This window comes from Micropterus dolomieu, linkage group LG14 (assembly GCF_021292245.1).
Source record: "Micropterus dolomieu isolate WLL.071019.BEF.003 ecotype Adirondacks linkage group LG14, ASM2129224v1, whole genome shotgun sequence".
Taxonomy (NCBI): Eukaryota; Metazoa; Chordata; class Actinopteri; order Centrarchiformes; family Centrarchidae; genus Micropterus; species Micropterus dolomieu.
In genome coordinates, this window is record NC_060163.1 from 6,358,880 (window position 1) to 6,377,013 (window position 18,134).

Here is an 18,134-nt window from a genome sequence, read left to right on the forward strand (position 1 = left end):
GCTGTGATATTAGAGGTCGGACTGTTCTGGGATTCAGAGTCTGGTTAGAGAGCTGAAGTGTGAGAGGCCAGAAGGTCTGTACTCACTTGGGACTCGGTTGATGGCTCTCAGAGGTCTCAGCACGCGAACCGTCCTCACCGCTGAAAAGCTGACATTCTGCAGGTCGAGGGAGTACTCCAACATCCTGCAACATATGGAGGGAAAGATGGAAAATATGTGTAAATACAACAACAACATACCAAATAATATAATTGCTATCACACTGCAGAACATACTCGATCATCAGGGAATAAAAACACAGAAAATGTAAGGGCAATATTATGTAGCCAATTATATATTGTATGTATTACATGCTCTCCCACTCTCACTGGGCAAGCGGTAATTAATCCTCTAATGTCCCGAATCACATTTACATTTTTGCCTTTAGAGATGACTGCAATACATGTGTTCTGGCAAACGATTTGCTTTCATTCCAACGCTCATTGGACTGCAACTAACAGACTAGTTAGAGAAACACCACGCACGCACACTGCAGTGCGTGTCTTTGTGATTGTATATGAAGCACGGCATACACGCAATGTTTGTGTGCCTGACAAACACACACGCATACATTCACATGCACCCTCGCACAATCGACCTTCAAAGGAGCAAGCGGCATATGTGCTTCCCCTTTGGGACGTCAAGAGCTGGTGAATCACTCATCACTGAGAGGAGGTTGTGGCATACACAGCGCATAAAAGAGCAGCATCGCATCAGTTTGCCTTGTAACCTTGAGACGGCACACACTCGTAGCAGCCTCTCCAGCAGCTCTTTATAGGCTCTGTCAGGCAGCGATGGGAGGTTGGAAGGACAGCTCTTAGAGCGAGACTGTGGAATGCCTGCAGAAACGTTTTTCTTGTTTCTTGATCAGTGTTTATCGGCATCTCTGCTCACACTCACTCTCTCCTTGTGTGTGTGTGTGTGTGTGTGTGTGTGTGTGTGTGCGTGTGTATGTGTGTGTGTGGGGAGCAGATGCTGAGCACATGTGCCGCTTGAAGGGGCGTGCAGATGAAGGAATTCCCTCCTCGCACCGACTCCAAGACTGTCTGTCTGACAAATTTGCAACACATGTTGGACAGTATGTGCGTGTTTGTGTGTGTGTGTGTGTGTGTGTGTGTGTGTGCAGGTGCTCACACAAGCCTGCTGGGTTGGTCACCTTAAGTGCAAGAAACTCCCCTAATGAATGTATGAATGTGTGTGCTCTCTTTTAACACTTTCAGGTGTCCCAGTACAAGCCTTTTCTGATTTGTTACACCGGAGCAGCACTAAAGCAAGAATACACACTCGCTCCCACACTGTATATACACACACACACACACACACACATGCTCAGAGCTGACAGATGGCCAGCAGGCTACAGAGAGATGGTAAATAGGTAAACAGTTAACAGAATAGCACAGAGATGCCCTCCCATCACCAGTGGAGAGACACGGGGCTAACAGTATCTGGTAGTCCCTGGGAACAGGTACATCACATCGGCAGCTGTGTAATGTTCTGTAATGGCCGCCAAGGACAGCCAGGTCAGAAGGAATCAACTGGCACTTTTATGAAGGAGTAACTTGCAAAAAAAAAGCCACTTTGGGAGCACAAAAAGAAAAGGACTGATATATAAATACCCTATCACAAACTATTAGTCCCAACAGGATTATTAAAGTTAATACCAATGAAAAATAACATTAAGTTTAGTACAGTCACTATTAGAGTGTGTATGGTTATCTGTCCCCTGTGATGAACTTGACAACCTGTCCAGGGTGTACCCCGCCTCTCGCCTACTGTCGGCTGGGATTGGCTCTAGCCCCCCAGCTGTTAGATAATGGAAGGATGGACAGTCACTATTGGGTACTACACCATACACTAACATAGCAGTTATGCAAGAAAGAATTGATTTATGAGGATGAATGATGATTTATAAGACTTGGAAAAATTAATTGATTAGTAAATCAACAGAAAATGTATCAATAAATCATTAAGGGTAAATTTCAAGCAAAAAACCCAACTAGTCTCTGGGTCCAGCTTGTCAGTTGTACTATCGTCTCGTTTGGTGTCCGACAAAACAGGATGTTTTAAGACGTCACCTAAGGCTTCATTACAACGGTTTACCTGGATTTAAAAATTATGAAACCGTTCGGATATTTGTAGGCAGGATTATGAACAAGGACCTCATCTGTGTGTGCCACAGCCGCAAAAATGGCCACAAATACGGCAAAAAAAAGTGGTCACAGCTGGGCAGTGGTAAAATGTCTGACAGAAATGATTGTAAATGCATTTCTCATATTTCTTCTTTTGGAGTCCATATTTTCATCACATCCGTGCTACAGGACTATTTCTTTTGCATCTGGCCAAAGTAATAGACCTGACCATAACCCCCTCTGTAAAACCACAATTAGTTTTACACTACAGCATTCGTACAGATTAAATAAAGAAGACATATTGTGTTAAGTAGTGAGCTTTAGAGGCGCTGGAAGGTGGATTTAGTTACATTCATATTGAGCCAGGCTAGCTGTTTCCCCCATGTTTCCAGTCTTTATGCTAAGCTAAGCTAACTATTACTGAAACCTTAAATCTACTATATAAGTGAGTTATTGAGTTATTTATCGGCAAGACAGCAAATTTCCCAAAATGTCAAACTATTGAGTTAACTGCTCCCACCACAGCTATGATGTTGACAGAACAAATACATCAGCCACTATTGATTAGTTAGGTCAAAATAACAACAGACAACGGCTTATATGAACAAGATGTCAGACTGAATAATGAAGTGAAAGCAAAACGGCAGTCTGATTATCAGGATATAGGAGATAGAGAACATACAATACATTCTCCATGGTTTCAGTGCTGAATAGCATAGTCCCCATGGGAAATTTTTAACAGGATACCAATGGGAAAACTCATGTTTCAGTGCCATAGACACTCTATAAATCCCCAGAGCAATATAATACAAATATTAGGGCAATGTTTTGTCAGACAGAGTTACATAAACAAACTTAAAAGCGGATGATGAATGATGTCTGTTGAAAAATAGTCCGTGCAAAAACACTTGCTGCCCTTGATGAGAGCCAGATGAAGTTCGGTGTGCTCAGTGAAAACTGGCCCATCTCGTCTCATCTGGAATGAAGAAACAGCCGAGGAGAAATGGAGTGTATCAAACAAACGATGGAAACGACAGGAAGTCGTGCGCTGTTTTCGTCAGAGTCTGTGCCGGTGTTGATGATGGTGATACACGGAAGGGCAGCGGGCGGCGGACTAAGAAATGAGAAGCAGGAGAGGAACGGGGGACGCCCAACCTTGGGGGGAGTTTGCGTGAGGAGAATTCCCAAACTAAAGCACACAAAGCAAGTCTACACACGGGGACGGACTCGAGGACGAAAAACAGTTTTACATCTTGTCACGCGCACTCTGATATGATACTTGTGCACATCTTGATATGGCGAGATCCTTACAAGGACAAACTTGCAGAAGAATGTAATGAGATTCATATAAATCCTGCAATAAAAAACACCCAAAGACATAAATTTTCCACAAAACAACACACATAAGCACACACACACTCCTCGTAGACAGCTTGCTTCTTAGCTCGTCCGCTCTTATCGCAGAGGGTGAATGTGTGTTTGTGCCAAAGAAGCCAGGCACATGAATGATGAGATACATAGCTTTCCAGCTACATCGCCTCAAAAACAGGTTGCGCACGCACACACACACACACACACATACGACATAATGCCACCCAGAAAGACCTATAATAGGAAAAGTACGCAAGGCAGCTCAGGAATCTGGAACAGTGTCCAATGTTTAACCCGTTCTGTCCTCACCAAACCTTTATCGGTCTGTATCTGTCCATCTCCTTTCTGTCCAAGTCAGTCCACCCCTATATCTGCCAGATGAATAAGAAAGAATGGATGACTGAGAGATGGACCAAAAAGCTAAATCAGAGGAAATCAATGGTGAGACAGATATAAAGTGAAACTCGCGAGTGTATATTGTTTCATCATTCCCCTGGCTGCGTTTCCATCTCTGTATTTTTATGCAAATCATGATGGATGGACCGAGAAGGGATGAATGGAACTGACAAATTTTTATGGAGCCGCCTCAGTTTTCATGCTCGATTTGAGGCTGGGGAGTTTGTTTTAACAATGAAGAAATGATAAATAATGTTGGAAATAAATTTGCTGGATAACTGATGAGGTGAGCTGGGGCCTATTCTCACTGCACAGCAAGCTGACAAATGGCTTGGAGTATTCCGCAATGTTGTCAGTATCACGGCAGCAAAATGTGTGTAAAGCAGTCACGACGCACTTCCCTTCCCACTGATCGTCCGATAATTATATGGCTATTTATATTGTTTGCGTGGTTGCCCAGAGTAAGAGGAGTGATGTGAATCCAAGATTTGTTTAGCCTAGCGTAGCGTTGAGACTAGAAGCAGGGAGAAGCTGCTAGCCTAGCTTCATCAATCCTGAAAAGAAATACGTCTTTAAACAATTTAAAAAGCTTTCATGAATGTTCTCTAAACTGCAAGCATGGCTTTGTCACACATGGTACAAAAAACAAAAAAAAAACACCACCTCCCAACAACTCACCCCCCCCCCCCAAAACAAAAAACGTTTTATCACCTCTAAAGTGTGCTCACTGCACTGCCCTTCTACACAAAGACAATGCAAGATTTCATCCAGCCTAATGAGGTAAGTCTAATGGATTTCCTTTTTTACTATTTGATTAGGTAGCTAATGGTTTCTGTTCGCCGTTTAAAACAATGTGCAGGTATGTCATGCGCGTGAAATAACCTAATTAATTATTTGATCATAAATTATTTAATTATTTTCGGCACATTTCACACACTACGGCACCTAATAATTTACTAATTAAGCACTGAAAACAAGCTATTTATTTGCTTCAACCCAATGAATGTAAGCCACTAAATAACACTGATATTTAGTTTCTAGTAACCTCATCTTAAAATTCATACCTTGTCATCATCATTTTCTTTTATCATTTTATAATTTTTGATGATGTCTTTTTTTTCCTCACACTTAATTCCTAAACATGCCAACCTAACTAGATCTAATTTTGTAATGATTTTGGGGCTATTTGTCCATATTCAACATTTGTATACAAAACAATAACACCCTGGAGTGAAATCATTCATCCATTAAGTACTGAGTCATATTCATTAACACTGCATTCAGGAAACAGTTATTTAGGAATCAAACCGTTGTCTCAGAGCTGAGTTAATTTTCATCTCCAGTCGTCACACCAGGTGACTGATCCTCAGTCGAAGAGTTGCTCCACTGTTGTTATTATAGTAAATAATGACTTTGTTATTAGATTACTGGATTATACCTCCTTACCACTGTAGCTGCACATTCCTCCATCATATTCTGTTTTGTCACTTATCACTTATGAACTAACCAGTCATCTGTCCTCTCCTCGGATATTCCTTTAGTCACATATTGTTCACATTATCTTCGCCTCCACATCAGTGACAGGCAAGCTGTCACACTAGATGTTCCTCAGCAAATGCATGATTGATGGATAGCTCTTTGGGTGTGTGTGTGTGTGTGTGTGTGTGTGTGTGTGTGTGTGTAGGAGGTGCTTTTTAGCGTGTGTATGTATATGTACAGTATATGTACACAGTATATTGTTAAAGTGCAAACGCTACAGTAAGTGTACCATAAAACCAAATCTTATTCAGGTCACAGCATGGTCAACAGCTAATGATGAGCGTCTGATCATGTTAAAGCAAAAGTATGTAGTATCATTAGGGAGAAGTGGAGGGAGGAAAACCCGCAGAGAACAGACAGATGGACTGTTTTCATGCTGAATCAGATCAAAATCCTTTCATCAGCAACACTTTCTGTCATCAACCCACTCTGCTGCTTATCTAACCCAAATGTTAACCAACTTATTCCTCACAGTCACGGTAGATTACTGAATATCTTTCTCTTGCAACAATCAGACACTCTGCGGGACTTCTCCTTCTTCTTGCCTGCAAGCAGAGAAGTCAGAGGTCTGCATAGGGCAGGCATTACAAGTGTTGCTCATGGACACTTCAGAGCTGGCATGTCCTAATGGGAAACAACCAGACCCCATTGTTGCAGACTCTTCCACTTTCTGTTAAAGGTCTAAGGGGCAGTGATGTACAGTTTGTTTAGAACTAGTAAAAACAAAAGACATCAGTAGAAGCAGCACATATTAATTATTCAAAACAGAAATAAAGCTACGCGCTTACTATCATTCCCTCCGGGAAACTCATGATTTTGTAATTGTAGCCAACTACGTCTACAAAAATGCGTGCAAAATGTGACAGTCACTGTGTCTGCCCTGCATATAAAACAGTTCAATCCAAACCAACTGTTCCCAGGTCAAACAAATTCAAACTCAACAAACCACTTTACTTGTGAATATGCTAATGCCTGAGGGACCTTCTTCTTGTTGTTTTTTCAGAACTGCAGTGCTTGGTATCCTGCTGATAGTAGTGTGTGCTGTTGTTGTCGGATGTGTACAGTGCGGTAAAAAGGAATTTCCCCCTTGGGCACAACAAAGTCTAAAGTCTAAGTATTCTTCCAGCTTTCATAAAAATTTAATACCATAATGAATATCTACCTGAAAGTAATGTACATCATCCAGCCAATCAGGGACAAGCGTTCTGTATGGCAATTGTGTAAATCTATGTAACTGATGATTAAAACACAAAAACACTTACAAAATACAAATACCCATTCAAGATTTTCACAATTCTTACAGTATGTGTTGTTACATTATTAGCTTCAATAGAACCTACATTTAATTGAAGCACATCCTTTGGCCAGAGAATACCTTTTTATTTCTTGGAGCGTCACAGGCCAGCCTAAATTAGAGGCTTCAGCTCTGAGCCTCAATACCCACAAATCCAGTAACATGATGCCAGTACTTTGCAGAGATGATCGGTTTTTTTTTCCAATCCTGCCAGTGTTCACAATAGCAAAGTAACAAGCAAGGGCGTCATTTTCGCTGCAACTAAAACGCATCATTTGATTCGCTCCCTAAACAGTGTCATCTGACTATCCAGCAGCCGAAGCCCAGATGAGCGAACGGAGGACTGAATAGGTTGATTTGCCCATCTTTAATTACTACCGTATAGTTACTAAATTACCACAACACGTCCTCAAAGCTAAATGACAAAATAGGTAGATTAATCCCAAAATGACGGGTCTGGGTATAAGCCCTGCGTTTGTTTGACCAATTCATCCATCTCCATATGCAGACCTAGTTGCTCTCCTGTCTCCTGTCATAAAGTCACTAAAGGTTGCAGATTAACAATAAATGTGAATATGGGCCGTATTAAGCTGCTGCACAGTCAATCTATAGGCAGGGTTGGGGAGTAACAGATTACATGTAACGGTGTTACGTAATCATGGTTCAAAAATAAAGTAACTATATTCTGTTACAGTACAGAAATAAGACGTAATCAGATTACAGGTACATTTATAAAAGACTGATACCAGGTCTCAGTGAGTGAACACGGCAGCGTGAGCCGCGGCTGAGTCAACTAATGAGACTGTGTTCAGACAAACACACACTGCAGGCTAACTGAGCTACTTAGATGATGGCAGCTAGTTAGTAATAGTTAGCAACAGTTAGCTGACTTGCTACAGCAAAAAGAAAACTGCTGTCCACAGGACACTCCGTAAATCACAGAGTTGAGGTAGAGCAGCGGGGGAAACATCAGAGAGAAAAACAGAAAATCTTTTACATTAAATACGCTTTTGTGCAGTAATCAGCGGTGCACAGTCCCAGAAACATTAAGAAAGCTTTTCATTGGACACTAAATTAATACAGGACCCCCAGTGCAGGATGATTCATCAACATTTTAAAATCATTTTCCAAGAAATGACCTAAATACCTACTAAACAACATTTTTGTCATTGATGGGCCAGATCGTGCCTTATGACATATAGGCCAAGTGCAGGGCATATATAAAAACATTTAAACATCGATTTTGATTTCGTGGGAATGGGAGATTTTATAGGTAGGTAGATTTAGTTTTTCAACATACAACAGGTTATGGTTAGGTTAGTGACATTCTGCTACAGCAGTGCTGAGGATGAATTAGGGCTTAAAAGTCTGACAGCTTGGTGGAAAACTATCTCTTCCCAGAAGGCAGCAGGGTGAACATGCTGTGGCTGGGTGGGTACTGTCCTTTAGTATCCTTTGGACTCTGTGTAGGCACCTCACCTCACGATATCACTGATGCACGGGAGATGGGTACCAATGATCTTCTGAGCAGTTTTAATGACTCATTGGATATAATTGTATGTTTCTGTAAAAATCCACTGAGCAGACAACGCATCTTTAATACTCTCTTGTCTTTATTTGCGTATTTGGTATTAAAGTAATACAAAAGTAACTACAAGTAATCAGGTTACATTGTTTTATTTTGCAGTACTTGGATTATGTTACTGATTACATTTTAATTAATTAATTAGTATTTGTACTAGATGCAAAATTACTGATATGTTCACGAGCAAGGGTCAGGACACAAGTCCAATCAGAGCTGTGAGGGAATGCCAGGTAGTAGCCTTGATAACTGCAGTGGATGTTTTTAAGCAATTTTTGTGTGTAGTGTTAAAACTAAAAGATATGTTACTGTTTTTGAAAGAAACAGAAGTACTGACTACAGTGTCTGTGGTCTGTTGCAAAAGTATGGAGATGGGCCGGCCTGAATTATTATCCCAGTCAGCCTCTGGTTTTATGGCCTTATGCAGACTGTCAGGAAGTCTGAACGCCCTGCTCACAGCTAAAAAAAGCACTGCCAATCCCTCTATTCTGTGGTAGTATTTAAGGTGATAAGCAACTTCATGATAGCCAAATCATTTCATTATCACCTACATGCTTGGCAACAAGACAGACAAAAGCGTTACATACAACACAGGTAGGCCCATTGTGAGGATGAAGGCTTGCACTCGACGCGTATTCACTTTCTGTGCACGTAGAGGGCTTCCCACCAATGATTAATTAAAGTAGGATTTAATTTGGGAACACGGGGTGAATCAACAGAGGCTGCAGGAGGATCCCCTCCATTATTACATTGTAATTTTGCTTGGTAATACAGTCGCAGTTTTACATGCAAATACATCCCTGTGAAGCTCTAAAACATTCTGCTCACACTTCCGCTCAACCTTTTTCATCTCTATCGTTCCAGCATCTCCCTCCCTCCCACACTCCCTCCCTCTGACTGCTAATCTATGGTCTATCTGCTGACCCTCTTGTAGTGGGGAGATAATCTAGCTAATGGAGGAGAACCCAGCTGGATAAGGACACCCAGGACAAGAAAATACAGCAGCCCAGTCCTGATGCTGTACAGTGCTAGGGAGGGAGGGAGGGAGCGAGGGACCTGCTGCTGGACAGTAGACAGTTTGTTTAATGGCCATCACTGTTCATGGATGCTGTATCCTTGTCTGTGTCCTCGCTCACTCTTCTGGATTGCTACATCACTCTCTGACTCTGCTTTTAAATGAAAGGAATAATTCCACGTCCAAATACGCTTATTTGCTTTCTGTCCGAGAGTGAGATGTGACAACATCCACAAACGTGTGCATCGTGGCTTAAAAGATTCTGCCAAAGTTAAAACCTGAACAATCAAGTTAAATTAAGGTGCCCAATTCCCAACTCAAGTGAATGCAGCATGAGCATCACAGTTGTGCCCTTGTCTAATTCAAATCACAGTAACTGTGCAGCACAATACATAACAAATGTAAAGGGACTTAAAGGCAATGTGCTCCCAGTGGAGAAATACTAATAATTTTTATAACTTTCCCACTTTTATCTCTGTCCCTCTTAATCTCTGTCCCTTCCTCTTGACATCTCTACCACCCTCGCCTTTCCGCCTCCATCCTTACACTCTTTCTTCCATGCGCTGACCCCTAAACTAGGCTGGAGCCGATCCAAAGTGGCATCAATAAATCATGAAGAGAAGAAAGGTGAAGACACTCAGGATTAGGTTCTCTCCTTCTCTCTCACTTCCTTTAGTGTGACTCAATCACAGGTCTGAAATCCAAGAGGAGGTGTTGAATATTTAAAGACAGTTAAAGGTGCTAAGTTTGCTTTTTAAATAAGCATGTATCGCGGTAAAATTAATAATGATACCGTCATATAATTACCTTAAATGACTGGGACAATAGTCAAGATGATGGGTGCAAAATAAGGTCTTCACTTTCTGCCAGCCTGTTCTTTCAGTAAGACCAAATTTCCTATAAAAACATTTCTGCTTCTTTTTTTTCTTTATTTGGAGAGAGCAATTACATTGCAGGTTGACAGATTTTTGCCTTTCTATACTTCAAACATTCATTACTTTGAGAAACTCTCAAAGCTTTTGCACTAAAAAAACACTGAAGCGTTCTTGTATATTTTAGTCTCAGTCCCAGTTCTATTTTGCATCCAGTACATTTGCATGGTAGCAAACATTAGCATGCTAACAGTGAACATTACATTGATTAAAAAAAAAATCAGCATATTAGCACCACTGTGCTAAGTACAGCCCCACAGAGCCGCTAGCATAGCTGTAAACTTTAATGCTGCATAATTTCACCTCTTCAGGGCTCTTAAAAAATCAACAAAATATTTGAACGGCTCAAAACTCTTAACATGAGGGGTCAATGGTAGACATTGCTTTATGTTAATGAAGCCACAAAGGTACATGAGCCACTATTCTATTGCTTATACTGAGTTAATAGTATACAGGTACTGGATAAAGGTAATGATTTTATGTATTGCAAGTATGCTGATCTTGCACATGCTATAATAGCAGCAATTATAAAAGTGTACTGCAGGAGATCAGTTAAGGTATAAATCTCAAAACGTGGAAAAAATGCTTGCATGGGATATTTCATGTTGAGAGAAAAAAATTGTAGCCAGGTTTAGACTCTTTGTATGTACATTGATATGGGAAACATACTATAACTGACCCATTTAATCACTGTTTTCTTAAAGCCTAAAAATGATACAGCAGCCAAATGTAATTTATCCTACCTGACCTATACAACCAAAATTGAGTATTTTCATCCGTGTTGTCAGTCCTCAATTATCAGACCAGGTTACATATTGAGGGAGTCCAATGAAGCAATCGACCCGGCTGCCTCTGCTTCTCTTCCTCTCTCTGTCTGCCTGTCTCTGTCAATCTATTGTTCATCCTCCTTTTCCCTCCTCGCTCCCCATCTTCATCACCTCAGTTATCCTTTCTGTCACTCTCCAGGAGGAATCCAGCCACAGAGAGAGTGTTAAGTCAGATCGATGTACTATGGATAGGATACCCTGTCTGCTACAGTAAGTGCCGGTGCACTCTAGACTCCCTCAGCTATCGACCGGGGCTCCACGGCACCAATCAATAAATAAATACATAAATAAATGAAAACGCTCTTTTAACAGGTCATTCAATCTAGAGCTTACACTTGAGTATAATCGGTTCTTTTTATTGGCAAATATACTTGTTTGTAACAGATTTCCTAATGGAGTGTCAATCTTGATGTGAATAGATTAATCTGACTTTAGACTGCATTAGGAAAACAATTTTCATTCTGTACCTCTGTAGCAGAATGCTATTCGCTTTATAATTTATGAAAGATGTGTCAAGTCAAATTATATTAAAAAAGTGACTTTTGGCAATCAAAGTGCCTGTCTGGTACCGTAAAGGATAATTCCAGTTAATATAACTTTTGTCATTTGTTTGGAGTTCTGTCCATTATTTCTACTCAGTAATGATAACACTGTAGTCACCAGAGTGATTACTGAGATGTGGGAACATGGCAGCATCACTACAGGCCAGAAAAAGAGTGGGCATGTTTTAAACAAGCCAACAGTTCAGCCAAATTCCTTTATTTAGAGGTTAAAACAAAAGTGAGCACAATAATTGGTAATTGCACAGGAAAATAGCTGTGCACAAATATACAGAAAGTATAAGTGATGGTTAAAGCAGAAAGTTGGTGTGTAAACTGTTCTGGACATCAACAACGGACGGTTTGGATAGTAACTTAATATTTGTAATGATTTTAAAAACTATGGGATCATCAGACCTTGTGTTTCACGCTGTTAGGCACTCCCAAATCCTAGAAATGAATATGGTAAGTCGAAGTTATTAATACTGAAGCTCCTCTGTAAGGCAGTACTTAGGCACAGCAGTGCTTTGACTTTAATGCTAATGTCACCATGCTAACATGTTCACAATTACAATGCTGATGTTCAGTAGATATGTTTACCATATAAAATTTTCAATTTTCAACTTATTTTAGTATGTTAGCATGCTAACGTTTGTCAATAAGCACTAAACACGAAGTGCAGCTGAGGCTGATGGGAGTGTTCTTTAGTTTTGCTGGCGCCGCGTCACAAATCAAAGTATTGGACACATTGAAATTGACTTGATGGTGGTACGAGAAAAGTTAAGGGATAGTCAAGATATTACACTTCATCCTGTGGGGGACATGAATCAACCCAAGATGTCGACACATTTAACTCAAAAACTAAAATTCCAATCTCATGGAGGCGCTAGGTGAAAAGTCAGGACATCATTCAAAATCAATCTTCACCTACCTCTGGGTATCATGAATGTCTGTACAATATTGCATGGCAATCCATCTAGTAGTTGCTGAGATACTTTAGACTGGAGGCTGGTGGGACAGACTGACACTGCCGCGTCTAGAGCCGCGCTACGAGTTTTATGAAAGTGGAAATATATTTTAATGTCAGCTGTGTATCTTGTGTTTTTGGGTGTGTTTTCTTTTGCAATATGAACCCATTCCTTAAAAGAATTACCAAGTTTTAGTTCAAGTATTATTGTTTGATAGGTCAGTTGGTATTAGTGAAACAATATGTTACAGGTCTGGAGTAACACTAAGACAAATAACGTACCCGTGCATCAAAACCACACCTGTCACTGCTCAGAATTCTATGTAGAGATGACTACAAGAAGAGACTGTCTGCTTATTCTGTGTTATCACCATGCACGAAGGATTCTGAACAACTTGACAGGTAAAACAAACAACTTGGAAGCTTTGGCACAAGTCATCTGTAACTATCACGCAGCCTGAGTGGATGTTTCTATTCACACTGGGTGCTGTCATCAGCTTTTTCACACTTTCACACGCATGCAGCTGAAACGCGGCACATGTGAGTTCATGACTGAGAGCAGACTAAGCATCACAAAGTCAACCACAAATGAGATATCAAGCGCTCTGAAGGCATTTCCAGTCATGAAATTGCAAAATGACTGAAGTGAGGGAATGTTTTGTGAAATTAAAATGTCATTTGTCAAGTGTGAATTTTCATCTACCACCAGAAAACAGACATAAACTCTCTTTTCAAGTAGGAAACTCCTATCTACTGTGGCCATGTAAATGAAGCAGTAAATCCTCCCCGCACTTTTTCCACCATTCACCAGCCAAAAACTCCATGCACGTCTTCCTCTCCTTCTCCACCTGTTATATACAACCATCCCTCCATCAGTCCCTCCTGTCTCCCTCCTGACAGTGAGGTGATTAGGAGGCGAGAGCGCAGACCTGCTGAAAAAGCAGCTTAGCTGTAATTATCGTCTCGGAAAGAAACAAACATCATCAGAGCCTTCCTCCGCAGACTTAACAACTGTTGCCAGGATATTTCAAATGCTGGACAACCAGCCGTTGCCTAGGTTACCTTTGTCTCTGTGTGGCTGGGTGCCCTGTACAGATGACAGGTTTTTTTTCTTCTTCAGAAATGGCAGCATGGTATAACATGAAACACCAAAACATATTAATATAAACAAACACACATGCACACTCACACCATCACCTACACGCTCAGATGTTGGCCAACATCCATTCAGACAGAGTGACAGGAAATGCTGTATGTTCAGGGAGAGAAAAGAGGATGATATGCCATGATGATGATTTCAAACCAAAACAACAGTTGCATGTTAGAGTACATACATACTGCCGGTACAGACACATACTACTGTACAGACAGAATGCTCTGAAATCAAGCATGAGCTAGGATCAAAGTCTACATGTGAGAGCTTATAAGAGAAATTCCCTCAGTGTCCACGTCCAGCTATATTTCTGTATATCTATTGCTTTAGTCCAGTGGGTCTCAAACGTTTTCTATCATGCCATATCATTTCATCAGGAGCCAAAAAAGGTTTATGCCCCCCGCCACATTTCCCTGCATAAATCATGTTCATTTAACTTCACTACACACGGACCCCCTGCAGTGGCTCTACGCTCCCCTAGGAGGGCCCACCTCACAGTTTGAGAACCATTGCTTTTAACTATGTATTAACTAAACTATTGTTTAAATTGTCCACCTATGACACGCGTGCCAGTATTAGATTAGTGTGGTCCCCTTATTACAAGCTAATTTAGTTTTAAAAAAACAAACAGATTACACCAACATGATGAATTACTCACTTCTCTTTGTGCGTCTCGTTGCACCACAAAGGAAATTCTGCATGGTCTCTATTCAGTCATGAGACGGGCTGGATGGTATAAATATGTTTCCTTGAATTGACTGTGTTAACTTACTGTCAAGTTAGCAAGATAAACCACATATAGTCACAAAGCTTATCCAGGATTAAAGACCATAAGAACTGCTGAAATGCGCATTACTGAAATGACACATGAAGGAAATGAAATGAAAATGTACACATCCAGCAAACTGTTGCACTAGCAAATGCACTGGGGTTCAGTGTGGCTGTGGATGAAAGCTGTGGACCTCAACGACATCCCACGTCTTGCAGTCAGTAGACAACACACCCTTCAAAGGCATGTGTGCAGCTGAAGATATCAACACACAGCCCAGACATGAGCAGCAAAGGCAGGGAGAGGGATTCCACTAAGTGGTCAGCATTTTACTTATTTTTCTGTTTTCGGTTCTGTTTATGACAAAAGATTAACTGAGAGAGGAGATCCTGATGAAAGGCCTACAACTCAATGTATTATTATTAGGGCCGTCAGCATTAACGAGTTAATCGCGATGAGTTTAAAGACAGATCATAACGCGTTCTAATTGTGTTAAGCGCATTAATCGCGTGTGTCAAATACTATTTTACACCGTCAATGGTGCTGTTACCAAAGAATCTTTGCTAGAAAGATATACTAATGATGCTACTATTTTGACCCTTCGATGCACCCTTACTTGTTGCCACAGACACTTCCTACCTCCTGCTGCAGCCATGGAGATAAACAACAACACGGGACTGAATGGCGCGTTTTACTTTAAGAAACTCCTAGATGGCACTGTTGACAAGTCAAAAGCAGTGTGCACCTTGAGTGAAATGGAATTAAAATATCACCGAAGCACTATTTTGGAGAGTGCAAGTTATATACATTGTCGTCGCGGGGGACAATTGTTGCACGCATACATAGCCTGTATGAAACGGAGAAAGCAGCCAAACTGAAATTCCTACTTAAAGCAAATGCTGTCTCATTGGTTTCAACTGAACTCAAAAATAATGTAACTATGGAGTATTTTCTTTGTTATGCACTTTATAATAACGTTTGTACATTTTGTACATGCACTTTTGCTGTAGAATTTTTGAAAGCAAGCTTAAGGAAGGCTATATTTCTGAAGACACTGATACTTTTACCTCAGTCTCGTTGCACATCTTTTGATTTGAAATAATCAAATGAATCGAAAAGTCAAGTTCATAAACTAACTTTCTGTGCGTTAATTTGATTTCCAATCAAGATACACTGACAAGAATTGTTTTCATTGTTAATACAGACTTAAAACAGTAAAAAAGATATAACAATAATAATAATAATAATAATAATAATAGAATAGAATTTTAATCATGTGATAAAAACACATGATTAACTATTGAAATTCAGCGATTAATCGCGATTAAGAAAAAAATAATTGTTTGACAGCCCTAATTATTATTATAAACAAGGTCAAACTTCCAGTCATAAATGGCCATCTTCATCTTTGTAAATGTACACGCATCAAAGAAAGGGTTGGGGACTCCTGGTCCAGACTCATGGAAACATAGACCTTTAGCTCCCACCCTTAGTTTAATGGTAAAATGTACTTACATTTCTGTTATTTCTGTTTGTATGCTACCACAAACTGTATCAATCAATTTGTTCAATTAATACAGTTTGTTGATCTTAATCACAGTCTATTTCAGCCACTTACTCTTCCGAAGTTACAATACAATATGTATTTCCATACAGGCCTCATGATACAATAATTTCTTGATGTGATTAGAGCTGAAATGTGCCAATTATTCTATCAGTCAATCAACAGAAAAGTTATTGTCAACTAACTTGATAATCTATTAATAGTTAGTTCCATGCTTCTTAAATGTTAAACAGTAAGCTGATTTTTGGTTGGCTGTGGACTGTTGGGACAAAAAAAGCACTTTAATTATGTCAACTTGGGTTATGCCATTGATCAAAAAAATCTGGAAAGAAAAATAACTCTTAGTTCCATGTGATGTGATATTCACACAGAATGTAGTGGACAACAGTCAGCATTTGAATTAATTTATGAAATGTCTAATTCAAATCACCATATTCAAATATTAAACAAAAATGTCAAACTTAGAGAAGCTTCTGTTGCAATCTAACATCGCAATGCATAGAAGATGGGTTTGTCTATTTCTGTTATGTTTTTTATGGAATTCCACACAGTAATGTTCCATCTAATGTCTGTTTATGCATATCCTACACTGCTGCAATGACCCACTTTTTAGTTTCATCTGTATGCATCTAGAATATCTCTATTCATCATAGCTGCGATCCTCCTCCTCCTTCTCCAAAAAGCATTACACCTGTTTTTATTACCTGTTGCACTCAGTGAATTGCTGCTTGAATATTAAGCAAGGTATTTCCAATCTTCTGCTACTCTGGCACTAAATATTTTACTAAGCCAGGACAACTAATGGGGAAGCAGCTTCACTGTCTTTGACCCAAGAAGATTTCCACTCAGATGTATGATGCAGTTATAATAAAGAGAGTAGAGGGATTGCATGAATTAGACCTGAGGAAGAAGCTCGGGGTTTGCTGTTGCAGAAAAGGCCTCCGACTGTATAAAAACAGGTGCTGCTCACAGCTATGCTTTACAGGTGTGCTACTGCTATCTCGTCTCTGCTGCTGAAGGGCATTGCACGCACTTTGATACGCACGCACAGAGGGAAATGTGCCCTGTTCCCACTGATGGACAACAGAAGCTGTGGCAGAAGGATGGCATTAAATACCAGCAGGGGATGTAGTGTGATGAAAATGTCAGACCAAAACCAGCAGGCTATGTTCTGTAACATGTTTAATCAAATTACATTACAGTTTGTGTGCATTGCTGTGTGCTCATCAGGGTACGTGTGTCAGGGTGTGTGAGTTTCTGTGACCACTGTGTTCATATACTGTATGCATAAGTATATTTTGTGCCTGGAATTGTCCATACAGCATTTACAGTGGGTACGGAAAGTATTCAGACCCCTTTAAATTTTTCACTCTTTGTTTCATTGCAGCCATTTTCCAAAAATCTAAAAAGTTCATTTTATTTCTCAGTAATGTACACTCAGCACCCCATCTTGAAATGTAGAAACTTTTGCAAATTTATTAAAAAAGAAAAACTGAAATGGCACATAAGTATTCAGACCCTTTGCCGTGACACTCATATTTAACTCAGGTGCTGTCTATTTCTTCTGATCATCCTTGAGATGGTTCTACACCTTCATTTGAGTCCAGCTGTGTTTGATTATACTGATTGGACTTGATTAGGAAAGCCACACACCTGTCTATATAAGACCTTACAGCTCACAGTGCATGTCAGAGCAAATGAGAATCATGAGGTCAAAGGAACTGCCTGAAGAGCTCAGAGACAGAATTGTGGCAAAGCACAGATCTGGCCAAGGTTACAAAAAAATTTCTGCTGCACTTAAGGTTCCTAAGAGCACAGTGGCCTCCATAATCCTCAAATGGAAGACGTTTGGGACGACCAGAACCCTTCCTAGAGCTGGCCGTCCGGCCAAACTGAGCTATCGGGGGAGAAGAGCCTTGGTGAGAGAGGTAAAGAAGAACCCAAAGGTCACTGTGGCTGAGCTCCAGAGATGCAGTCGGGAGATGGGAGAAAGTTGTAGTAAGTCCTCTGGTCTGATG

At 40.4% G+C, this 18,134-nt stretch overlaps 1 protein-coding gene across 1 annotated transcript in view; it reads right to left on the bottom strand.

The window, feature by feature from the left end:
- Positions 1-18,134, bottom strand: part of cacna1g (calcium channel, voltage-dependent, T type, alpha 1G subunit) — a 181,539-nt gene that overhangs the window by 142,973 nt on the left and 20,432 nt on the right. The window contains exon 3 of the mRNA XM_046068495.1: positions 87-184. Coding sequence (XP_045924451.1) covers positions 87-184 — 98 coding nt within the window. The remainder of the gene's footprint in view (positions 1-86; positions 185-18,134) is intronic.